The 25901-nt window shown below is 45.3% G+C and overlaps 2 protein-coding genes across 9 annotated transcripts in view; one reads left to right on the forward strand and one right to left on the reverse strand.

Moving 5' to 3' along the window:
- The window catches only part of DOCK7 (dedicator of cytokinesis 7), a 96719-nt gene that overhangs the window by 37135 nt on the left and 33683 nt on the right, over positions 1–25901 (forward strand). For all 8 annotated transcript variants that reach the window (XM_030226406.2, XM_030226407.2, XM_030226408.2 and 5 more), the window contains exons 15-22: positions 15510–15627; positions 16358–16428; positions 17134–17272; positions 17448–17549; positions 17794–17880; positions 18726–18957; positions 20267–20431; positions 22162–22331. In XM_030226406.2, coding sequence (XP_030082266.1) covers positions 15510–15627; positions 16358–16428; positions 17134–17272; positions 17448–17549; positions 17794–17880; positions 18726–18957; positions 20267–20431; positions 22162–22331 — 1084 coding nt within the window. The remainder of the gene's footprint in view (positions 1–15509; positions 15628–16357; positions 16429–17133; positions 17273–17447; positions 17550–17793; positions 17881–18725; positions 18958–20266; positions 20432–22161; positions 22332–25901) is intronic.
- Positions 58–9993, reverse strand: ANGPTL3 (angiopoietin like 3). Its single transcript, XM_009088813.4, has 7 exons — positions 9409–9993; positions 8212–8322; positions 7287–7404; positions 6450–6563; positions 5249–5344; positions 3433–3702; positions 58–1645 (listed from the first exon to the last, which is right to left on the reverse strand). Exons 1-7 carry the CDS (start codon positions 9904–9906, stop codon positions 1464–1466), a joined length of 1389 nt encoding a protein of 462 aa, XP_009087061.1. The 5' UTR covers positions 9907–9993; the 3' UTR covers positions 58–1463.

Below are 25901 nucleotides of genomic sequence, written 5' to 3' on the forward strand. Positions count from 1 at the left end.
AATTTAAAGCTTTTTCACACATTACATGGCTGGGTGGAATTGTCTTCATCAGCTGAGTGATTTCACCAACTTAGCAAATCCTTTATTTAAATTTAGATACAAACCAGGTTCTTACAAATCAAAGCTTACAAGAAGGGTTTTGAGGCAAGTTCCATATCCTGTATTTTGAAAAGTCTCAGCCATTTATTTATTTGTCTATTTATTTATTGGACAGGTAATTTAACATTACAGTAAACCAGTACAAATAAGCAACACTGCATGATCTCATCCCTGTAACAAACCCACGAGAAGGAAAAGGATTTTTATTGCAGAATTTCTGTAATTAACACATTCTGTTCATGGGGTTTCACTCTGACAAATGACAACCAAAACCATTTCCTGTGCTGAGATAAAAAACCCACACTGTACAAGGGTTGGGGAAGATAAACAAGTCAATATGACTCAGGGGAACTGCAGGACTGGGGTTTGTCAGTCAGCACTTCCAGGGCCAGCCCAGGGCTGTCACTCAGTGTTCTGCAGCTGAAGTTCAACATGTGAGTGTCCCCAGGAGCTGGACCAGCCCTGTCCCATGGGTTGTGCCTACTGGGTTTGTGGGTTGGCACCCTTGACCCCATTGGAGCAGCTGTTCCCTAAGTGAAAGGTGTTTTGGTGTGTGCTCACTTGGTTGTTTATTTAATTCCTTAGCTGGTTGGATTGAAAGGTCACAAAGTCTGGGCTCTGATTCATTTCAGGTGAGGAGAGCAGATCTCTTCCTCCTTTCAGTGAGTTTGAAGTTTGGCTCTTCACTTGCAGAGGGCAGCCCCAGCTGTGCAGCTGCCCTGTGGGATCCAGAGGAGCAGAACTGCTCTGGCCCCCTGTGTGTGACACACCTACACAGAGCTCCAGAGAACACGGATTGGCCTCAGCTGCACTTCTGGAAAACTGTCTGGAAATACCCAGAGCCCTAAAACCAGCAATTACCCATCTTTCATTTGCTCCTGAAACATTCCACAATAAAAACATGAACCAAACATTCAATTCGTTACTTCAAGACACAAAATTTCTTTTTTTTTTTCCCCTGAATGTTTTCAGTAGGGTTTTGCCAGCCCTTTGTTCCCAGAAAACACGTTTTGTTTTCCCTATTACACAACCCAGAAAGGAATGCACAGCCTGAAAACCCATTCCCCCAAACAATACAATCCAATATGTGACAGGTTGGCTCCTAGGCATTAGAATTTCACTGTGGGCAAGGAAAAGCTCCACAAAAAGTTGCAGCACATTGACATTGGGGCTTGAGGGAATGACAGTACTCACCAGACATTTTTTGTAAGACCATCTCAGATGCCTCAGGTTTATTTTTTGGAGAAATTCCATGCAGGGCATGGATTGGGGCTTGGCATCTGTTGGTAAACACAGCATCAAGTCCTTTGGTGTGGTGAAGTTCATTGTGTTTGTTCTGAGTTAAAATGCAGCAGGTTGAGCACTCAGTAAAAGCTTTTTAAGTCTGTTGGGTGGATCATTATTTTAGTTGACTTGAGCAGGTAGTATCTTCCTTTCTTAGGCTTCCAGTACAAACCTTTTCCTCTGTCCTGCCTTCCCCTGGACCTTGGTGTGACGTAGTTCCCGTTCAGGTTGGTTTCCTCACACTCACTGTGCCACCAGCCTCCTGAGGAGAAACGTGGGCATGTCAGTCTGTGGCAGAGTAAACAGCTCCTCTTTGCAACACAAATCTGCTTTAGGCCCTAAATTCCAGTTCAGTTGGCATCTACCCAGGATTCCCAAATCACTGAATTGTTTGGGTTGGGAAAGTCCTCCAAAGTCACTGAGTGCAGCCATTCCCCAGCACTGCCAAGGCCAACACTGACCCATGTCCCCAAATGCCACATCTATCTGGAATTTAAATCCCTCCAGGGATGGGGATTCCACCACCCTGGACAGCTGTGCTAGGCCTGGAGAACCCTTTCCATGAAGAAATTGTCCCAAATATCAATCTAAGTCTCCTCTGGTGTAACTCGAGGCCGTTCCCTCTGCTCCTGTCCCTGTTCCCTGGAGCACAGCCTGACCCCCCTGGCTGTCCCCTCCTGGCAGGAGCTGTGCAGAGCCACAAGGGCCCCCTGAGCCTACTTTGCTCCAGGCTGAGCCCCTTCCCAGCTCCCTCAGCCTCTCCTGGTTCTCCAGACCCTTCCCCAGCCCCATTCCCTTCCCTGGCCACGCTCCAGCCCCTCAGTGTTCTTGTCCTGAGGGGCCCTTCCCTGGACACAACGAGCCCCTCTTTGCAATCTTTGAGGCATCCACAATGTTCAGGAATGCCTGGGATGATGTACAAAGTGTTTGTTGCATGAAACAGGTGGCTGGAGGACAATTTTGTCTCCTGTGGTTCAATCATTTAATTGCTTCTTCAGTTGTTTGCTTTCTGCTATAAACTGGCAAACATAAAAGCTTTGTAAATCAGAGATTTACAAAGGGTTTAAGGGTTCTTAATTAAGAATCCTTTAACCAAATTATCTCCAAGGAGAAATGGCCTCAGCTTTGCATCCCTTGCTCTTTTGGGAGTGATTATATTGTGTATATATGACAGGCAGCTAAAATCTGCCTTTGAATGGAAACTCACTCAATTAGTAACTTTAGGGTTGTAGTCTAAATGGAGTTAGAAGTCAGTTTGTCTTTAAGGTTTTTGCAAAAAGGGATCAAACAACCCAACCTGGAGCTGTCACACCAGACTAGGCACCAAAGGAGGGACAGCCGTTTGCTTCAGAGTTTGGAATCTCATCCTGGGGTTATTTCAGCCTGTGCTTCCTGTTCTGCTTCTGGTGTTGGTTGCACCAGGAGGGCAGGATTAGATGGGATATTGGGAAGAAATTCTTCCCTGTGAGGGTGGTGAGGGGCTGGCAGAGGTTGTCTGGAGAGACTGTGGATTCCCCATCCCTGGAAGTGTCCAAGGCCAAGTTGGACAGGTCTTGGAGCAATGTTGGATAGCAAAAGGCATCAGGGTGGAAAAAGAATTCACAGAACTCACAGAATGACTGGGCTGGAAGAGACCTCCAAGCCCATTGAGTCCAGCCCAGCCCCAGCACCCCAACTCACCCCTGGCACCCAGTGCCACATCCAGGCTTTGTTAAACACACCCAGGGATGGGGACTCCACCATCTCCCTGGGCAGCCATTCCAGAACTTTCTCACCCTTCTGGAAAAACCTTTTCCCTGCTATCCAGCCTGTATTTCCCTGGGTGCAGCTCCAGGCTGTGTGCTCTGGTTGTGTCAGTGCTGCTGGAGACAGAGCCCAACCCCAGCTGAGCACAGGCACCTTTCAGGAGCTGTGAGAGGGATGGGGGCACCCCTGAGTCTCCTTTTCTGCAGGCTGAGCCCCCCCAGGATGAGCTTTAAGCTCCCAGCCCAGCCCTCCCATGGAGCAGTGGTGGTGGGGCAGAGCAGCTGCCATGCCCTGGGGCTGTACCTGGGTGGCTCTGGGGGCAGCCGGAGCCCGCGGCCGTGTCCCCGCGGTCGGCGGTGGAGAAGCGCAGCCGGGCGTGCTCGGGCAGCGCGTTGGGAATGCTGCCTGACATCCTGGACAGCTGCAGGGTGAAGTTGGTGCTGGGGCCCCCCAGGCTGAAGCTGTACTCGATGTGCCTCCTGTTCCCTCTCCAGTCCTGCAGCTCGATCCGCAGCAGGTAATTCCCCTGCTGGGTGATGGAGTAGATCTTCTTCAGGCCCAGCCAGAATTCCTCTGCAAAGTTGGAGAGAAGAGATGGTTTTAGGGATAACCTGCAGGTAGTGTGTGTGAAGATACAGTATTTAAAAGGCTTTATTAATTGCTTTAATTAAATCAGTGATTTGAGTCTTGGGGACCGTTGATCTTTGCAGAGGTCTGCTGCTACATTCTTTTTGTTTACCTCTGCTTAATTGCACACTGATGATCAATAAAAGCAGGAGTTCTAAATGAACTGGAGCTTCCCCCTTTAAGTTTCCCAACTCGTGTGGAACTCTGAGAGTGAGATGGAGACATTTAAAAGGTGTGCAATTGTAATGTGTGACAAATGAAGCGAGTGACATACATAAAACCTAATGGCAATTGTTGCATTTTGGGAGGAAGGAGCTGCAGAGCCAAACTGGGGATGCAACACCCTCCTGTACAAAGAGAATTTTTCTTTTGCTGGAATTTCTGATCATTAGTTTAATTGGTTTCATATATTATATTCATTAAGTAGCTTATTATCAGTGCAGGTAATTGCCACATGTACAAAGTGGGGCTGAATGTGAGTGCCATGCACACAGCTGGCATTTAAAGCCATAGAGCACAAGATGCTTGAAGAAAATACTCCCTAATTTCACGTTAGGAGCTCTAACCTGGTTTATTTTATCTCCTCAGAAGATGCAGCAGAGCTCTGAGTAGGACATAGCTGAGAGCAGTGAAATTCTCTGTAAAATTCAACACTGAAAACATTTGGCTGCTCCTTGGTGCAGTATTTGGGAATTGGGAGATCTATTAAGGAGCCATTAAAGCATCCAGCAGGACCAGATAAACTTTACAGCTGAAAGTCTACCTCAGCTCAGAGCTCCTGTCCCAGAACAGAGGGAAAAGTTGATATCCAGCAGCTGTTTATTACAAAAGATGTGGAAATAAGTCAATAGTGCTGCTCACCTTGGTGAGGTTTAGACCTGTGCTATGCTTAGAAAGTCAGACTATTTCCCAAACAAGAGGTCACTCATCTCGTACGAGAAAAACAAGGAGAAGATTCTGGATGAGGAGGCTGTTGGGCAGCACTTGGTGCTCCAAATTCTTTGGAGTTGATGATTAACAGGGGAACGTGGGTGTTTCCTCACCCTATCCAGCCATGGAGGGGATTGGCCACTCTGGAGAAGCCTGAGGTGTTTGCTCAGGGGAGCACACACAGCCTTGGGCTCTCCTGAGGCTGGAAAAATTGATGTGGTTTTAAGAGTAACAGGATTGTAGGAAGGCTCAGAGAAAGTAGTGACAGCAGCTTTGTGAGGTTTTGCCTTTGTGTGTATTTGAAATGCTTTGGGAGGTGCTTTTATAAGTAGTAAAATCTCGGTGAAATAGTGTTTAAAGCATTGTGGCCTTGATTCAGTTTCTAAACACACATTTGAAGGGATGTCTTAGAGAATTTCAGGAGTTATGTGCTCTAGTAAGCACTTCCTGCTATTTCCAATAAATCAGTCAGCTCCTATTTGCAGGTTTAGTCTGCTTTCCTTTCCATAAGAACATTCAGCTTCTCCAATCGATTGATACACACAAAAAAAGGGATATTTACCATTGAGGTCACCAAAACCATTTGTGTAGGCATCCCAAGTTTGGTTGAAATCCAGCGATCCGTCCACTCTCTTCTGGATTACAGTCCAGGATGTGCCTGTGAAAAGGGGAATTAAGTCACAGCTTGGCCTTGGCCTCATTCCCTGTCCCTGAGTGTGCTCTGGGGTGCTCCCATTTTGAGGTAGAACGAGTTTATTGTGTCTTGGTGAAGGGAATTTGAATGAGCCCAACTGGAGAGAGCCCCGGGCTCTCCAAGTGTCCTTGGCCACACCTGGGGTGACTCCTCTCACAGAATTATTCTTTAGGCTGCCTTAACTGGGTTTCACTTGTTTATGAGGCCTGAGAGACAGAGAAATTGATAAAGAAGAGATAAGAGCCCCAGACATTGGCTCAGAGGGTCAGACTCTGCTGATAGTGGCTGGCTGCTGGCACAGCTCTGGGGCAGGGATGAGGTGCTGGGGCTGTGTCCAGCTGCAGCTCCAGGGGGGTCTTCCCTGAGCCCAGGTCATGACACCCTCACTTCAGCAAAGAGGGCAGCCCTGAGAGTTGTGTTTGCACATCCAAACACGTGAGGTGGCCCCACATGCTCCCCAGCTCTCTGAGGGGCAGGCACAGAGCAGCTCTGGGGGTGCAGAGGAACCAGGCAATGAGGTGGTACCACCTGAACCAAGCTGCAAGTGGCAAAAGGACAAATTTGGGTTCGTTAGGAAGGTGACATGACAGTTGTGTTCCTGGCTGCTGAGGCACCCAAACGTGGCCCAGGAATCCCATGCCAGGACTCACCTCTCTGGGTTCAGTTTGGCACAGCTCAGTCTAAAGCAGAGCCCGTTAATGAACAAAATGTTACTTTTGTAAAAGGAAATTGTTTGCTGTTTGCTTTTCTTTGGGAAATGCATTCACCCTATAATGGATTTTGTAATGACCATTTTCATTGCCTACAGCTAAAGGGGCCTGGGATTAGGATATCCCTAATTTATGTCACATGATTGAATGTCCTTTCCTCAGAATAAACAAGAGGGGAGTTAAGAATGAGAGCAGTGGTAAGAGATTGCAGGATTTAACTTAGAGCAGACAGGCTACTAAGAGAAGTCAAGAGGATACATTAATCATAAGTTTTTGTGTGCTTTAGGAGGAGACAAAGTTATTTGGCTTAGAGGAAGATATTTGTGTGAAAATTAGACTGTTGCTGGCACAGCTCTTACCAAATTTCATTTCACAGTAGACATTGAAAGCTTCTGAGCCATTGGGCTGAATAGTGTAGACCCCACTGGCCTGCACCCCAGTGTGGTAGAGGGCAGTGCAGTCAGCAGCAGCACCTGGGGAGGAAACAGCCTGTTAGAAATCCTGCTTGGGGTGTGCTGAGCTGAGAGCTAAAGAAAAAAATGGGAATGATCATATTGGTAATTCTGTTTTACAATAAACATCATGGAATGGACAGACTGCTTTGGGTATCATAGTGCAGCTGCCAAGGTGTGCAGGTTTGCACACCTTGGCAGCTGCACTATGATACCCATAGGTTGGGTTTTTAAGTTAGGCAGAGCTTCAGTTTGGAGGATTTTGGGAAGTTTCTAAGGCCCAAGACTCGACTCTGGCAAATGGGCTTCCCTATCCCTTGTACAGTTCCCAGTAAATACCATGCTCACTGCTGCACTTCATCAGTGCTTTCAACTTCAAAGAAAGGACTACTGAATCTTGTAATTAGCCAGTGTGAAGTAAATGAGTTCTCTGTTCAGGCTCCACCAGAGAGACATGGGTAAAAGCATGGTCACAGCATGTTTACAAGAGGGGAATGCATCCTGTTACTGCATTTTTGGACATTGTTCCTGTGTGTCACCCCAGAGACAAGCACAGCTGGAGTGGAGCTAAATAGATAATGACATTTTTTCCAAAGAAGGAAATCTTCCTTCTCACAGCCCAGTGTATAACATAAAAATCTTCTCCTTTTAGTCTTTGGCTCCTACAGAGCAATCCAGGGCTGTCCCAGAGGGTGGTGGGAAGGCAGCACATGCTGCAGTCACATCTCAGAGATGGGGTCTCACCATCAGCTCTGTATGTCCCAGCCGTGGGCCTGTGCACAGCAGAGGGGATGGGCTCTGCTTCCTGCTGCTCCCCCAGGAAGGAATTCTCCAGGATCTCCAGGAGCTCAATGTGGTTTAGCTGGAAGAGCCATAATTACACTGTTAACTTCCCAAGGCTCTGGAATGATGAGCTTCATGGATCAAGACAATGTCATGCAGAGAATAATTTTTCTGCAGAGTGTAACCCTGTGGAATACCCAATTTACCACATAAAAATAAGTGGAGCTCCACACTGGTGGATTTTAGGTGTGGGATTGCCAGCTGTGCCACTGCTCTGGCAGGGTAGGATTCATGAGGGGAGGAAATGACCCCTTCTCTTGTGGTGCACCTTAATGGGCAATCAGATTTAACTTATTTAATAATGATTTTTAATGGGCAAACAGATTAGCTTATTTCCTCAGGTGACATCACTCAGACAAATAATGCCAGCAGCTGAGGAGGACAGAACCCACAGTTCCTTAGGCTGAAATGCTTTTTCCTCTCAGAATAAATTAAACCTGATCATGCTGGTTGTACTGTATTACAGGGATACATGTTGGACTTCCACTCTGGGAGTGGATTTTGGAAATTAAGAAAGAGGTAGAGAGCAATGAGACTTCCAGACCAATGGAAGAGCAATAATGTGATACATAATGAGAGGAAAAAACCCCCAAATGAGCAGTCAGAAGTGCAGCAGCCTGGTGTTGAGAGACAAGATCTCAAAGCTGCTGTTGGCCACAGCTCCTGCCTGGCAGCACTGCAGCCTCTCCCCAGAACAGGTAGCTCAGAATGGTCCCACCTTCCTCTGCACCCCAAACTGAACAAGGGGTGCCTGACCCCAAGGGTGGGACCCTCAGCTCCCTCAGTGTCAGGAGAGATGGAGGGAGAAGCAGAGTGGTTCCTGTACCTTGTCCTCCAGCTCCATGATCTGGTTGTGCTGCCTGTCCAGCTGCACGTGCTGGTCCTCCACGATTCTCAGGAGCTGCTTGATGTCGTTGTCCTGCTGCTCCACAAAAGCCTGAGGACAGGGAGGGGAGGATGGAGGAGAGTTAGGAGCAGCAAAGACCTTCAGCACTGGTGCTGCCTCTGTAACTCTTGTCCTGGGGCCAGTTTTGAGAGGCACAAACCACTGAACGTTCCCTTCCCTTTCCAGAGAGTCCTAGAATGTCCCCAGCTGGAAGGGGCCCACAAGGATCTTCAAAGTCCAGCTCCAGAGGTTTGCCTGCTTTGCCTCTAAAATGAAAAATTTCTTTGCTTCTGGAGCAGGCACACAGTGTTTTGGAGACAAACTGCTGGCAGCTTTGTAGACTCTTTTTTTAAATTGCTCTTTTCCTTCCCTTTTCACATCCAGAATAATTATGTTCTGTGGAATTGGCCCTTAATTCAAACTAGATATATGGCACTGATCAAAAAAGGGAGAAATTCTCAGCATTTAGGGTATCAGCTTGGGATTTGAGAGATCAGGATTCATCTTTTTGTTTTGACACAAGCATCCAGTATTTTCCCATGCAAATTGCTTGGCCTTTTTATGCTCCTGCAAAATACAAGTTAATATTTCCTTTTCTGTAGAAAACCTTATGCCCACCTACTGCTTCCATGATTAACATATTAATTTTATTAATACCTCTAGGGTTCTTTGGTTCTGGAGGTCCTACAGGTGCTATAAATGCCCCTCTGTAAAGGTTTGAGCTCCCTGTTTCTGCACTGGGCAGTTCCCTCTGCAGTGATTTGGGATGAGCTGGTGATGTACCAACCCATGGCCTTGGGAATCTCATAATTTTCCCAATTGCAAAACCTTTTTATCCTTATGATGACAAAATTCCTTAAAATTGATTTGCAAATCAATACTGAAAATAATACTGTGCTTTATAATTTCACATTTTTTCACTGATTTCTCTGGGGAATTTTGCTGCAAAATTAACGTTGTGTCAAAGTAAGGCAGTGATTTTTTTCAAGGTTATTACAGTGATTTCTTTCTCAAAAAATCAGACTAATACTCCAGTGAGGAGCAAGGGGAAGCATGAGCTTCTATTGCACAACTACTGATGATGGCATTGCAGTGTATTTTGGCTCAGTGTGTCAGGACCTTTCACAAGTCACTTACTTTGAGTGAAGAAATTTCTTTTGTCTCTTGCACCGAAGGCTGGAAAATGGCCAGTTTGGTGACCTTGTCCTCCAGTCCCCACACTTGCTCCTGCAGCTGGATTTTGTTTTGGATGAGGTCTTCAATCTTCAGGTTCATCTCCTGTGAGAGGTTCTTTATCTCCTCATTGTTGATTTGCAGCCTGGCCGTGGTTTGCCGGAGCTGTTCTTCTTCCTCCTTAATTTCGCTGGTTTGCAGGGAGAGCTCATAAAAGGACCTGTCAAAAATGTAGAGTTTCTGGAAGATGTCGTTCATCTGCCCCTTGGTCTTGTGGACAAAGTCTTTGAGGCCGTGGCCCAGCTGGAGGAGCCCATTGGCCAAGATTCGGACGTCGTCCAGCATCGCAAATCTCGATTTTGTTTCGGGAGATGCGGCAGAACCCACGGAGAAAAAATCCTTGTCAGCTCCAGCTGGGAGAGCCAGGGGGGCCAGGAAGAGTAAAACTGGAATGATCTTCATGTTCCCTGCTCCTGGCTCTCTTTGCTCAGGATGCAGAGACCTTTCCCAGTGACAGCTCGTGCTCTGTGGCTGTTCTGGGTTGCAGAGCTTGATCTATTTATACTCCTCTCATTTTAGGAGAGGCAGAGCAGCGGGTTGATCATTAAGCTGTGTGTGTTTGAACGAGTGTAACCCCTCCTGAATGTAGGTTGGTACCTGGGAAGATAAAATTGAGAGACGGGCACGTTGCTGATTAAACTGGTTCTGAACTTTTCCATCTGCCAGGCCTTCTGGTGTAAAATGTTATTGATGACACGGTGTTTTTCACACAGCTCTTTTTAATAGGTTAATTTTGGGTCATAATCTTGCTAAGGGCTTAAATTGCTCCTTGTTTGTGTTGTTTGGTTCCCTTTATTGCCTCAGGAGTGTAAAAGGATTTTACCATGTTTGAGAGCACTGGATGTTCAGGTTGTGAAGCTCCTTGATGAGCTGTGGAAGGGCAAAATATTCCCAGATGATTCACACAACTTGGTTTTCATCTCAGGCTGTTTTCTGATGTAACTCATTGTGCTGCAGTGGATTTACTTGTCATCGAGCCCAGATTAAGTGAGAAAGAGGGAATTAGGTCCAGAGATTGCCTGGATGTGATTCTGCTGTGTTAAGGTTTGTGCAGTAATTTACACCATATAAAACTTATTTTTTAAGAGCTGCTTTGCAGAGATGGGTGAGATAAATAATACCTTGCTTGCATTTCTCACCTTAGCATTCTTTTTGCTGTTTAAGATTCACAATGCATAAAGAAAGGCTGCGAGAGCTCTGAAATAAATGCCCGGTTCTGCAGTGGGTCTCTGCATGAAAACATGGGGTTTTTGGGTAGTGTTGCAGTGCGAGTCAAAGGTATTTCTCTTTCTGGACTCATTCATAGCAATCCAAGAAATCAAAATCAAACATTGCACAATGTGCTTTGGAGAGTTTTCAGGTTTTTGCCAAATTCTTGTATGTTTAGAAAGTCTTCCCCTGGACTTTTTGTTGTGTTGTTGATGTACATATGCACGTATGATATGAAGCATCCAGAGAAAAAATGTTTAAAAACTGAAATTTTCACCTCATATGTTGGATTTTTTGTGTGCTTAGGGGTTGGTAATATCCAGGGTGACCTTCCCATTCACAGTTAAATACTGTGAAAGTATTTTAGATCTCACATTAATTGCTGGGGAATATTTTGTGCTGGTATGATTGGGATCAGAGTTACTGGAGCACCTGAAGTATGGAAAAATAGCAGAAGCAGGGAGATGATCAGGCCCAGCTCTGGGCAGAATAGGGATTCCTTCAAAAAAACCAATTCTGAATTGTTTCTCTGGCTTCTGACACAGGGATTTTGGGCTGCAAAGCTTGAAGAACTGGTTGTAAAATTAAAAAAAAAAACAAAAAAAAAAAAAACCAAAAAAAAACCACCAAAACCAATGTATAGACATTCTTCAATCCACTTCACAGTACTTAAGTGGCTCTGGTTTTATTTGGTTTCAAATGAACCATTTTATTTTTTAACTATTTATTGTAAGAAATCTTTCTGGTTTATTTTGAATTCTTCCTAACCTCATCACCCCCAAAAATCTTTCTTCTTGGCTTAGTCTTTAGAAAAATACAGGGAATTACTGAAGAAATAGCAATGACCAAGCAACTGGGTGGATCAGACATTCTGCCAGGTTTCTACAGCTTGTGTGTCCCCTGTGCTGCTCAGGCACGACACTACCTGTGGGAGAGGTTTGTTTTCCAAAGGGAAAAGGCAGCCAAAGGCCCTGATGTCAAATATTAATGAAGCATTAATTAGCTGCCAAGCACTTTTCCATATTAATGCCAAGGCCATGAAATCAGACAGTGCTAAACTCACTACAGAGCACCCCTAGATGTCACAACAGTCCCAGAGTCCAGAAGAAAATTGGGACACAGGAAGGCAGAGAGGAGAAAAGGCATCTGGAATGACTGAACCATAAAATTCAAGAGCTTTGGAAACCCTGAGAGAGAATCCTGCCTCCTAGAGTTGTCAGGAAAAGATGTATATAACAAACATGATCCTGAAGATCTTTTATGCACCTGGGTGACCCTGATTATATGGGCTTTAAATGATTTTTATAGTAGGAATAAAGCAAAGAAAAAGGTCTCTGGGTTTTACTGAAAAGGGAAATTTTCATAATAAGAAAATTCATTCATAGAAATTTTCATTGTAGGAGTAAGGAGCAGCTCTTAATGTTTTAATGCCTTTGTGAAGGATTTTGCAAAATGGCTGCAATGATATTACATAAATATTTAGGGGAGTGCCTGGTGCCATTATGTCCATGGCTTGGGAAGCCTTTGCACTTTAGCAATTTATTTTATGGAAGTAGAAGTACTTTTGAGATCTGTTTGAGATAATAGGATAAGCTTTGCATATATTTGGCGTGGCATTTTAATAGAAGCTCCAAACACAAGCCCTTGGGTTTACAGCTCCTGCCTGAAACTTTGATTGATGAAATCAAGACATTTATAATGTTCCTGTCACTTTTTCAGCCATCAGTCCCTTTTCATGGCTGTGTTTAGACAGGAACACATGAGGTTTTTAGTGATGAGGGGTAGAAGAGAGGCTGGGAGAGCTGGGGATGGAGAAGAGAAGGCTCTGGGGAGATCTTAGAACTCCTTCCAGGGCCTAAAGGGGCTCCAGGAGAACGGGAAAGGGATTTGGGACAATGGCCTGGAGTGACAGGGCAAGAGGTGATGGTTTTAGCCTGAAAGAGAGTAGGTTAGATGAGGTTAGATCTGGGAATAAATTGATTTCTGTGTGGGTGGTGAGGCCCTGGCCCAGTTTGTCCAGAGCAGCTGTGGCTGTCCCATCCTAGGAAGTGTCCAAGGACAGGTGGGACAGGGTTTGGAGCACTTTGGGACAGTGGAACGTGTCCCTGGACATGGTAGGGGGTGGATCTTTACATGGGATGATCTTACATCCCTTCCAACCCAACTTGACCAGTGATAAGGTCAAGCGGGATTTTTCCATTTGGAATCACATTCTGATTTGCCAGCTGGGTGTTTTTTCCCCTTTTTCCATGTAGGTTTTCCATGAAGGGAAGATGCCTGTAATAGGAAACCCTCTGGAGTGAGGCTACCTGAACAGGGGGGGAACATCCCCTCTCCCTTATTCCAGTGGGATCTGTGCATCTCAAATCCCATAAGCACCAAGATCTTCTTCCCAGTGAAATGCCCTTAATGAGGGCTTGAAAAGCAGAGGAGAGGGGAACAACCTGTCCCTTTCCCCAGCATAAATCAATCCTTGGCATAAGCCTGCCTTTAATATAGGGATCCTGTAGCCTGGCTTCACAAATACCTTAAATCTTTCTCTTAAGCACTAATAATACTTAATAAAAGTTTTATGAGCAAGGTACATTTTAGAGTAAATTTTCATATCCATTTTCATTTTAAAAGAACATCAAGCAGCAAATGTATTCGTGGCAGAACAAAGTAATTTAGGAGAGTCACAAAAATGGCCCTGGCCCCCTCTGAAATAGTAGGAGAGCGTTGATTTGGCAAAGTGACCAGTGGGGATGGGATTCCAAAACTTAATTCACCATGAAGGACTTGAGAGGGAAGAAATTCCCACTTGCCTGCTAAGATTATTCCTCTGCCTGCAGGGATGAAGCAGAGCCTGGTTCATGAGGCTGCCCCAGATGTCCCTGGAGCTGGGCTGCTCCTAGGGAATTCCTCAGGATCAGCATTAGCTGTGGCTGTGTAGCTGGGACTGTTGGGGGAGCAGGTGGAATTGCCACCAGAACCAGGGCCTTGGGTGGGATTCATTGGCCAAAATCTTGTCAAATTAGTGCCATTTCAGGCAGGCAGGGGCAGCCTCCCTTTGCAGCTGCTCCTCCAGGAGTGTTTCCCACCAGTGCAGGTGTTTTGGAAACTCCTGGCATCTAAAAGGCACCAGGTACCTTCCCTGAGTTAGTGCCCTCCTGAGAATACAAAAAAGTCTTTTTGTTACCAACCTCCTGCTGCCAGCACTCGACAGCAGCTGCTTTATTACACCTTCAAAGTTGTCCTGCTGTGCTCCTCACTTCACTTCTGAGCCCATCTGGCATCTGGTGTCTCTGTGGGACAAGGAACAGTTGGAAACCACTCACAAATTGTGTTCAGACCCACAGAGCAGTTCCCAGAGGGAAGGGAACCTCTTTTTCTTCTTGCCTAAGAAGCCAAGCTGTCAGAGGGCTGGTTCTGCAGTGTTTGGCCAGAATGCAGAGTGCCAGTCCTTCATCCCTGGGAGCTGCAGGCAGCACTTGAAGCCCTCCCTGAGCTCCCATGGAACCATCCCTGCTGCATCCCCTGGCTGGAGCCAGGCTGGCCAAGGAGGATGATGCTGGTGTGCTGGGCAGGGCTGTGTGGGAGGGGGAATGGAGATTGCCAAGCTGCTTCTTTAAAGATGTGCAACAATTCATACATTTAGACTTGTTTGGCAGCAAAAGAACATTCATTTCCTCTGAATAACTAACTGAGTGTTGAGTTGGAAAAGTCTGCTTTTTTTGTCATTAAAAGAACATCAAGGAGCTTTGTGTCGATCTAAATTGCTTGCACAAAGGACAGGTAGGGGTTTATGGTGGACAGTTTTGCTGATGAAGTGTGAATCCAACTTTCACCTTGTTGGCAAGGGCCCACCAGGGCTCAGAGGACAGAAAATACTGCAGAATTTTGCATCTTCATGGCTGTTAAAGTAATCAGAGACTTGGAGAAATGGGACTGGAAGGGGTTTCCACAGTGTGTCCCCTGCCCAGCAAAGCTTGAGGTTGTCTTTAAACCCACCTAGAGAGTGTCTGCCTCACCTGTCCTGAAAAACCACCAGAAAATGGAGGTTTCACACCCTCAAGGCAATTTGTTCTACTGCTTTAACTCTCCTTACAGCCAGAACATTTTCCCTTGTGCCTCACCTAAATCTCATCTGTGCTGCAATTTCCTCCCATTAGGCCCTGCCACATTCCCTGTGGATGTGATGAGCACTTCATTACTTCAGCCTTTGAAACAGTTCTTTAGCTTCCTGGGAGTGCTGTCATTTCCTGAAGCTACATGTATCCATTCAGCTCTATCCATTCTCAGAGGAGAAATGTAACCTGAAGTTATCCTGATGTCAGGAGATTTAAAAAAGAAAAGAAAAAAAAAAGAAAAGAAAAGGACAGGTTGCAAGAAGGAAGGTATTTAACAGAATATTTATTTGAAAATAAATATTTTGAAACAGAAACACAGAAACCAGCTGTTCTGTGTTGAGGAAATAAAGTATATGAAGTAAAAGTAAATAAAGGTTTTGTATTTGTATGTTTTCTTTCCACTTGAACTTAGATTGTAAAATCACTGGGAAATTTTTAGATGGATTTTTCAAGTACCTTTCCAAACGAGAACTGTTTCAAAGTATGATGAGAGTTTAAAAATTATGTCTTTTGATGTCTGAAATAAGGGGTCATTACCAAAGACAAATTGTTTGTCTGGGTGTGCACTGCATCTGAGAGAACAGAAAATGTCAAACCCTTCACTGTGAGCCTTTCCAGAGAGGTTTAAATAACAGCATTAATGAAGGTGTGACCCCTCTCATCAGCTGCTGCCTTTGTCTCTTGCAGGAATCTCCTTTATGTGTATCCACAGAGCCTTAACTTTGCCAACCGGCAGGGATCTGCCAGGAACATCACAGTGAAAGTGCAGTTCATGTTTGGAGAGGATCCCAGCAATGCCATGCCGGTGAGGGGGGCCCCGTGCTCCGTGGGGAGGGCACAGCACTCCTGGCAGGCAGGAAACCCCTCTGTTCAAACCTCACTGAAATGCATCTCAAAAGAATGAGTTCAGAGAAATAGAAAATGGTGTTTCAGAGCAAAGAGTGCAGTTGGGTAGAGTTTGTGAGGTAACAGTGGAGCAGATGGAATTTTAACCTGAGATTGTTGATTGTAAGGGTGGTGAGGTCCTGGCAGAGGTTGTCCTGAGAGATTCTCTATCCCTAGAAGTGTCCAAGGCCAGGTTGGATGGGGCTTGGAGCAACCTGGGATAGTGGAAGCTGTCCCTGTCTCATTCCTGAGATGGGATTTAAATTCCCTTCCAACCCAACCCATTCTGGAATTCTTTGTTTGCAGCAGACACTGCTCGTGGTTGGAATAGAAGTTTTGCTTCCATGATAAAGGATTAAAGGTGTCAGCTTTGTTCAGGGCCAGCAGTGATCCCTACTCAGAGAGGATCTGTGCAGGGGTGGTTCCATCCATCAGTTCTTCTGCCATGTCTGTGTCTATGTTTCACTGGAGTTGTTGAAATTGTGCCTTTTCAGTGACTGAGTGAAGTGCTGCCTGTAAGTGAAGGGGCAAGGAACAAGCTGTAACAGGTGCACAATAAATGGAGCTCTAAATATCTCTGCAGGATTATGGAACAAATTCTTGGCAGAGTTTTATAGGGGTGGTTCTGTGTTTTTTTCCTCTTTTTGCAGGTCATCTTTGGCAAATCCAGCTGCCCTGAGTTTTCCAAGGAAGCATACACAGCTGTGGTGTATCACAACAGGTAAACACAGTGTGGAAGTGCAGTTACTCACCAGTGACTGGTGTTAATTATTTAACAATCAGTGTCTGGACAGCACTCACAGTGACTGCAGTGCCAGTCGATGCTGTCCTTAGAGTTTTGTGACAACTGAGAGACAGAGTCTTTGTTTGCTGTGGTACAAATCAGCTTTGTGTGATCCTGAGCACGTCGCCCAGCTCAGCAGATGCTCCAAGTACAGCTCCAGTCAGCACTCATGAAGATTTATGTTCCAAACTCACGGGAGCAGGTGCCCCCATTGTTTTCTTGGAACCTTTTAGACATTAGGTACAAATTGGAGCTACTTGGTCTTGAAAATAATTTCATTGCAGCTGGGGTGAGGGGTGCTGAATCCAGCAGGAATGTTTTCCTGGCTTTGCAGCTGTGCCAGGGAGTGATGTTCCAGGGGAGATTCCTGTCCTGCAGGTCGGGCTTGTGGCAGTGTCCACATTGAGACAGGAGTTTATTCCTCATTTGGTTCAGAGTGCTTGTGTGAGGAGGAGGCTGCTGCCCAGTTTTTGTGGATTAGAAGTTTTTCCAGTCCTTGGTGATCAGAAAGTGAGCTTTAATCCCTTGGGATAGCCCATACACTCCCTTCCCTGAAGATCATTTAACTCAAAGGGTTCAGTCTCAAGCACAAGGTAGCAAACTACTGTGGGTAACTCAGCTGAGGCTCTGCTCTCTGCACAGATCTCCTGATTTTCACGAGGAAATCAAGATTAAGCTTCCAGCCACTTTGACGGACCACCACCACCTGCTTTTTACTTTCTACCACGTCAGTTGCCAACAAAAACAGAACACACCCTTGGAGACTCCAGTTGGCTACACCGTGAGTGTCTTTCCATCCTTACACTTTTCAGCAGAGGATTCATTCAAAGGCATTTGCTGGCTCTTTGTTTAGCATCCCTGTGAACTCATATCCCATTGGAGAGCTTGGGAAACTGGCAAAAGCTCCAAGAAAGCCTGAAGAAATATGTGCTTTTGTTGTTTTCTTCTCTTTGCAGTGGATCCCAATGCTGCAGAATGGCCGGTTAAAAACGGGTCAGTTCTGTCTGCCTGTGTCATTGGAAAAGCCACCCCAGGCTTACTCAGTGCTTTCTCCAGAGGTGAGCTGAGTTCTGCCTGCTGGAAACCAGCAGAATACATGAGAGAAAAAATGAGAGGATGTATGTGTACATATGTCTGTGTGTACATTTACTTATTTCTTAAATACCATTAAATTTAGACAGAATTTTAGTGTCTGTGTGTGGCTATGTGTATGTGATCTGACCAAAATAAATGAAATTGTAATTAGCAGAGCCTAAGCTCTGCTCTCTGTCACCTCCTCTCTGATTCTTCCTGAACCTGCAGGTTCCTCTCCCTGGGATGAAGTGGGTGGACAACCACAAAGGGGTTTTCAATGTGGAAGTTGTTGCTGTGTCATCCCTCCACACTCAGGTGGGTGTTGAGTGCAGTCACTGGAATAAAATAATCTTCTGACAGTTGAAACACTGTCAGAGTTGATGCTGTGAAGGATGTGACAATCCCTTGTAGTGAAATTACAATCTCATTTTCAGTTCTGAGCCAGCACACCTGTTTTTCCACATTTTGCTGTGAGTATATTTGCAAAATTCTGCTTAAAAATATGAGTGGTTTGGCCTTAATTCACAGGGGGTGAATGGCCAACAGTGTTTTCAGCCAGTTGTGTTTGATACAACAGCTCTAACACAGCCCAGGCAAATGATGTTTTCTCATTCTTGTTTTCTCGTTCTTGTTTTCTCGTTCTTGTTTTCTCGTTCTTGTTTTCTTGTTCTTGTTTTCTTGTTCTTGTTTCCCTGTTCTTGTTTTCTTGTTATTTTCTTTCCTGTCCTCCTCTTTTGTTCCCTCCCTCTGTCTGCCTTTGCCTTTTCCCTCTGTCTGCCTTTGATCTGAAAATAAACATGACAATCATTTTGTTTAATCATTTGAGCTTTTGTTTCATTAATTCCCACTGTGTCATTTTGATGGGGTGTGTGTATTTTATTTGTGCTGTAAGTAGTAATGTGATCTTAGTGCATTTTTGTCTGGTTTGTCTAAGAATACACAGTCTGTGGGTCCTCTAGTTTTGCCTTGATAACTTTGAAACTAGAATTAGAATTAAATATGGACAGATCTCTCAAAGATGTTGAATTTCTGCTAATTTTGTGGGATTAAAAGGCCTGATAGAAAAATGAGGTCGAGAACCCATCTGTGAGACACAAATCCATAGAAAATGAAGATATTTTGGGGATTCTTGCTGATTTTTGGCTTTTTGCTTGTTGTAGGACCCTTACCTCGACAAGTTCTTTGCACTTGTCCATGCTCTGGATGAGCACATGTTCCCTGTACGAATAGGAGACATGAGAATTATGGAGAACAACTTGGAAAATGAACTGAAGAGCAGCATTTCAGCTTTAAATTCCTCTCAACTGGAGCCGGTAGTGCGATTTCTTCATCTCCTGCTTGACAAACTGATCCTTCTGGTAGTAAGACCTCCTGTCATTGCAGGCCAAATAGGTATTTTATTTAAGTTTTATAGAGAATTACATAGCTGAAAGTTTGACACTTCCAATGTTATCATATTTATGTAGAAGTAAAAAAGTCCATTTTTATGCTTTATTTTAGTGCCACTAATATACCAAGTGTCTCCCAAATAAAACATGCTGGCATCCAGATCTGGGGTGATATACACAGGAGCAGTATTTAATATTTAATAGAAAGCTTCTAAGAAGGACTGGGAATTTGGTGTCCAAATTGAGCCACCAGAAAAAGAGCCTGATATTCCTGGATGCTCAGCATGTTTTTAGCACTGGAGCTTGTTAAGGTGTCTCCATCCTGACAGAAAGTAGAGGTTTCAACCTTATTGGTCACCTTGGAAAATCTGGAAATAGGTGAAGTAGGAAATTACAGATGTTGCATGTTCTGGGTCTGAGACCAGAACAGCAAGAATAATCCCTTCTTTTGCTCCTGTGAAGGGCTAAGCTCTGGCAGTTCAAAAAATCTCAAGTTTAAGTCAGGATTAGATCCTTACTATTTAAAATAGCAGTTTTTACTGGTTTGTTTTTGTAGGAAACCTGAGTTTGGACATGGTGGAATATAAGGATCTAAGACTGCTTTAAAAATACTTTTAAAAGTATTTTGTTAGCTGTATCAATTATTTATTTATTTAATCTTTCTGGGAAAGAATTTACCTGCATTTTTATTTTGTATTTTTATGTTCTTTAACTCTTTCAGTGTTCTGTATTGGTTTAGTTGGCTTGTAGGGAATATTATGGACATTAGTGACTGGATTTATTTAAAATAAGATTTTCGTTCTCTAGCTACTGTCTTCTTCATCCTCAATTTTTCTAGAATACCTGCTTCAGTCTTTGTGTAGTTTTTTTGTGTTCATTTTCAGAGCAGCTTTTTTCTCTCAACAAAATGAAATTGTTCATTTGATACAGTTTGTATTTTGGCTTAAATAGAGGAAATAATTAACTGAGAAAAGCATGATAAATATCCAAAGAGTATTATCCATCAATTAAACAAAGACTTGCCCTTGTTACCATTGCAGTTGATGACCAAAGCTGGGCTGGTTCCAGAAAAGGAGCCTAAGTTCATTAAGTTTATTATTAATAAAAGTGGCAGCTGATCACTGGAGCAGCTGTCCTGCTCTCAGGCTGGCCAGACCTGGTTCAAACTCCAGACTCAGTTTGGGATGAGGAAAGCTTGTAAGGCTCTGAGAAGCTGCACCATTTACCCTGCAGGAGGTGGATGAGCAGCACATGTAGGATTTCCCCTGGGTCCTGCTGCACTCTAAACCAAACTCCTCCCTTTTTGCTTCCAGTGAACCTGGGCCAGGCATCTTTTGAGGCGATGGCATCGATCATCAACAGACTTCACAAGAACCTGGATGGCAACCAGGACCAGCATGGCAGGAACAGCCTGCTTGCTTCCTATATTTATTATGTTTTTCGCCTGCCCAACACCTATCCCAACTCACCATCACCAGGTAGCTCTTTTGTTTGTCATTTTACTTCAAGTTTGGTAAAAGAAGGCAGAAGCCACTTCCTGGCAAGTGCTCCTGAGCTCCAGCTGTGTGGCTGCTTCCCTGCAGGGCCCTGTTATTAATTTGCCAGTGTAGCCACTTAAAAGATGAGTTTAATTACTGTTAGTTGTGTCAGAGATTTAATTATTTGATGATTTTAAATAAGTGTCACTGCTGAAGGATCATGAATTATGGCAAAAAATAGGATTTTTGGGTTTTTTCTGTGAGGGGTGATGCACTCCTGGTCTGTCATGTTTCCCAGTCCCCTTCAGAAGAACTTTTATACTTTAATCCAGTTCCAGCAAAAGTTTAAACACTGGCTGGATGGAATAGGTATCCAAAGGGTATTATCCATCAATTAAACAAAGACTTGCAGTTGATGACCAAAGTTGGGCTGATTCCAGAAATAGAGCCTAAATTAATTAAGTTTATTATTTATATGATATTTTACATATTTTAATGTATGTATATACACACATACACACACATATATATATGTATATATATATATTACATGGTTTTATTTCTATGAAAACCTATAAAATATAGACATTATATATTTAAAGCAGGAGTGTAAAATACTAGAAACTTATGTCTGGGTGCAGGAGGGAAATAAATTAATCCCAGCTGAGAGCAAGGGGTGGGAGAGAGGTGGTGTGAGTGAAAGCCATGGAAAACCGGGTTTTGGAAAGAATGTTCATGCACAGAGTGGGGAAGTTCAGAGAAGTGTTGGGAAGGTTTTGTACCTAAAACTGTGCCCTCCTTGGGTGGGTTTTGAGTGTGAGGTCTAGAAAACATCCTGTTAGCTAAAGATAATCCCACAGGGAGCCTCCTGCTTCCCTGTGGATAAAACAGCTTTTAATTCCTATGCTGGAGTGAGCAAGCAGGGCTGGGTGTCCTGAGGGGGTCTGGGTGATGGAGGATGGCCAGAGTGACCAGGCAGGGGAGGCCTGGCTGTCCTTAGGGAATGGCTGGACTGACTGGGCAGGGCTGGCTGTCCTGAGGGGCTCTGGGTGAGGGGTGACTGCACTGACCGGCCAGAGCTGGGTGTCCTGAGGGTGAGGAATGGCCAGACTGACCAGGGGAGACCTGGGTGTCCTGAGGGGGTCTGGGTGATAAAGGATGGCTGGACTGACCGGGCAGGGCTGGGTGTCCTGAGAGTGAGGGGTGGCCATGCTTATCAGGCAGGGCTGTCCTGAGGGCTCTGGGTGATGGAGGATGGCTGGACTAACCAGACAGGCCTTGCTGTCCTGACGGGCTCTGGCTGAGGGACAGCCAGGCTGACCAGGGCCATCCTGAGGGCTCTGCATGAGGGATGGCTGCACTGACCAAACAGGGCCATCCTGAGGGCTCTGGGTGGTGGAGGATGGCTGGACTGACCGGACAGGCCTTGCTGTCCTGAGGGCTCTGGGTGAGGAATGGCTGCACTGACCAGGCAGAGCTGTCCTGAGGGCTCTGGGTGGTGGAGGATGGCTGGACTGACCGGACAGGCCTTGCTGTCCTGAGAGCTCTGGGTGAGGGATGGCCAGGCTAACCGGGCAGAGCTGTCCTGAGGGCTGTGGGTGAGAAGTGGCTGCACTGACTGGGCAGGGCTGTCCTGAGGGCTCTGGGTGAGAAGTGGCTGCACTGACTGGGCAGAGCTGTCCTGAGGGCTCTGGGTGAGGGGTGACCACACTGACCAGATGTCCTTGCAGGTCCCGGCGGCCTGGGGGGCTCTGTGCACTACGCCACCATGGCCAGGTCGGCCGTGCGCCCCGCCAGCCTCAACCTGAACCGCTCGCGCAGCCTCAGCAACAGCAACCCCGACATCTCCGGCACCCCCACCTCGCCCGATGACGAGGTGCGCTCCATCATCGGCACCAAGGTACGTCTGTCCTCTCCTGTCCTGTCTGTCCTGTGCTGCCAGGGACCCCCCCAGAGCCCCAGCAGCTCCCAGTCCTTCCTGAGTACCAGGGAAGGGCTTGGGGGGTGTCCCTGCCCCTCCTCAGCCCTCTCCTGGCGATTGCTGTTGGCACCACAGGAACGCTGCTCCTTGGAAATGTCTCTGACTTTTGGAGCCATCCTGGAGTGCTGCTTCCACAAGTGTGGGGGCTGAGGGCAGGAGTCCTTCTGGATTTGTCTCCCCCTCACTTTTTGCATGGCCAGCAGCCGAATCCTGAGCCCAGCTCTGTTCTGTCTCCCCAAACCCTGCATCCTCTTAGCCCACTCTTCCCTCCCAACCCCAAACTCCTCCTCTCCTCTGCATTCAGCTGCTCAGGTTTCTCTACTCCTCGTGTCCAGAGTGGATGTCTTGCACACTGCAGGAATATTCCTGCTCCCTGTGTGGCCCAGGGAGGATTTGGGATGCTTGGTGGGAGGCACAGAGCGGCCAGCTGAGCACAGGGGCACTAACTCCCACACTGGCTGCCCACCCCAGAAAGTGTCATTCCAGTGTTGGTGCAGAGCATCCAGCATGGTTGTACTCTGGCTCTTGAGTAGAGTAAATGCAGTAAATTTCAGTAAATCCATCTCCTTCTGCTGACTTCGAACTACAGAGAACCACCACAGTCCCAATCTGAGCCCTTCATTTTGTGCCTAAAATAGGTGGGATGAGCCAGGACAAAGCAGTGTTGGTAATTCCCTCCCTTGAGAGGAGTGTTCAAGCTGCTTTGGGGTTCTCTTTTTTTTTTTTTTTTTTTTAAATATTCTTCAAACTGTGATAACTTATCAGGGTTAGACTCTTTCCCACCATGTCCTTCCACTCTTCCAGCAGAGGTAAATTCCTGAGCCCTTTCAGGGAGCTGTTAAATTCCTTTGGAAGTTTAGGGAGACAGGTTGTTACCAAAGCCACCACCCTGACCAGACAGGCTTGATGTGGCTGATGCTGGGTTTTATAAGGGCAAGAAAAACACAGTTTGAGGAAGAGGTTACCAGTTTTAAATGAATAACAACATCATTTGCTGACCAAATAAGAGGCTGAAGAATTGTGGGTAGGCAAATGATTATTTCTTACATCAAAGTCTGGACTTGGAAGTCTTGAAATATTTTAAAGACCACTTCAGTATCTTGCTAATTAAACAAGCCTGACCTTTTGTGAAATGCCACAGGCACTGATGTGCATATGGAATTTACCCAGGCTATCAGAAGTTTAACGTGTGCTGGCTTGGTGAATAATGTCACAGTACAAAATGAAGAGAGATTTTCTTCCAGAGGTGTACTCCAGGCTTTGAAGGAAAACCTGTTCTGTGGACAATTGTTGAGGGAAAAATTTCCTTTAGGGTAGTCTGAGCATCAGGAATTAACGTCAGTATGGCTATACAGACTTTTGGTTGAATGTAATTATTTCTGTTTCTTAACAGACAAAAATAAGACACTTCTTGAGATGCTGACATGAGTAAAAGGGTGCAAAAATTCCTGGTTTCCCTCCAAGTAATGCCTTAAAGAATAGATAGGTTCTAATTTGAAGCTCAGGTTCCCTATCACAGGAAGTTTTCTGCTTTAAAACAGCTCAAATTGTGGGGTTTTTTGTTGTTTGAGGGAGGTCTTCAAAGTCGAGTCTTGTGTTATTTTTTTACTCTAATGTAAGGTGTTTAGAGGTGTGGTATAAGTGCTTTAAGTCTCCCTTATCACCTTCTTACTTGATTTTGAAAACTCTGCAGGATTTGGAAGATTTCTGTTTATTGTCACAGCAGAGGAGGTCTTAGGGCTGTCACTTGCTTTGCCATCATTTGTAAATTGAAACCATGTAAATTTTATTCCCTACTAAAGAAAATGTATGAAATGTCAAAAATGACATGTTTAAAGTGATCCTGGAATGCTGGAGGTGTGCTGGGAAAAGCCCAGAAGACATTGTGGGGTTTCATTGCTCTGCCAGTGGATTTTCAGAGATGTGGGTTATGTTCCTGCACAGAGCCAGCTGCAGGTTGAGCCCCAGGGGCAGCACAGAATTTAACAACAGCTTTGTGAACTTTGGAGTGACTCTGCCAAGCAATAAGAAGCTCTTACTCCTTCTGTTTTCTAAAGAGGAAAGAATCCCTCCCTTTCTAGATTCTTACAAAATGACTTTTGCTTCTGCAAATACAGTGTGTGTTTAATTCTTATCCTCAGGACCAGAGTGACAAGATTAGGAAATCCTGAGAGAGAAATGTGAGGGGGATAAAGGCATTTTCAAAATTAGTCCTGATTTTACAAAACAAGAGCTTAGTTCAGCATTCTGCAAAGCCCTTTCGACTTTAAATCACTGTGAACAAAATAAAGCATGTTTATGGGGCTGAGCAGGGCACAGGGCTTTGATTTATTCCTGCCAAAAAGTAATTGAGATTAAAACACTCTCCTTATGTGTTCAGTATTTTTTTTATTGGACATCTTAAGCAAAATTACAGCACTGCTGAGCTCTGCCTCAAGGAGCTCAGTGGATTAATGGTTTGAATCCCAGGTTACAGCTCTCACACCAGGTTCAACCTTGAGGTGGATTTTAGTTTGCTGAGAGAAATAGATGATTTGGCTTGGTGGACTTGGCAGCTGATGCTGATCACTGGGATGAAATGGGCTTCACCTTTGCTTTGTGTATGGGGGAAAAAGCCCTAAGTTGGCACAGAAGTGAGGATGGGAGCTGTCGCTCAGGTGAGGGTTGGCAAAATCAATGTGTGGTATATATAAGGAATTGTGTCTGTCAGAGCTGCTTCCTGGGACCCAGGGAAGGCCACTCCATCCCCCTGAGTGTTCCTGATTTGGGAGCAGCCTGGGTGACAGCACAAGTTTAATTTTTCCTTCTTTCTGAGTGTCTCAAGGAGGAGAGAGCAGAGGAAGGAGGGATCCACAGTAATTTTGCCAAAATGATCCATTGCAGTAGAATTTAGAGTACAGGCTAGATTGAGCTTTTGAAAAGCAGGATGGTTTTTCAAATGCTTTGCTTGGAAAATAGGTTGGTTCCAGAAAAAGGTACGTGCTCTTTCCTCCGTTTGCCAGAGTGCCCAGGGGAAATGCCCAAGTGAAATCCTGTCCACAGGTTCTGCCAGCAGTGCTGGACTTTCATTCCATAGGCAGGGAACCCTGTGAGGATTGACAGTCAGCCTCTTCAGTTTCTCAGCATTTCTGTAAGAATTGTAGAGCTTATGAACTCTGGGCTACCCTGAAGGTGCTGGAGACCTCAGAGAGCATCCTCACATCTCGGCACCGTTTTCCTCTGTCACAGTGTAAATCTCACTTGGCTCCATGGGAATGGGTTTAAACTGAGCAAAGGACAAGTGGGATTTTTCAGGAGGAGGAGAATTTTTGAATGTCAAGCATTCCAGACAGGACAGGCCAGACCAGAGCTGTTGACAGGATTAATGTTCTGTGTGTATGTGAGATATAAAATAATCCTCTGGACTCAATGTCTCGACAGGCGCCTGAGAACTCAGGTTCTAAGTGCTGATGTGTTTGCAGTGTACCCACTTTGATTGCTTATAAGGAC

The sequence above is a fragment of the Serinus canaria genome, chromosome 8 (genome assembly GCF_022539315.1).
Source record: "Serinus canaria isolate serCan28SL12 chromosome 8, serCan2020, whole genome shotgun sequence".
NCBI lineage: Eukaryota > Metazoa > Chordata > Aves > Passeriformes > Fringillidae > Serinus > Serinus canaria.

Bases quoted from the DNA above. Each gene is read 5' to 3' on its own strand.
- ANGPTL3 (XM_009088813.4), bottom strand. From the start codon at position 9,906: ATGAAGATCATTCCAGTTTTACTCTTCCTGGCCCCCCTGGCTCTCCCA. The intron at 6,564-7,286 runs GTGAGACCCCAT...TTTCCTCCCCAG, and splicing joins TGGGACATACAGAGCTGATG to GTGCTGCTGCTGACTGCACT. The intron at 1,646-3,432 runs GTACAGCCCCAG...GTTTCTCCTCAG, and splicing joins CTGCCCCCAGAGCCACCCAG to GAGGCTGGTGGCACAGTGAG.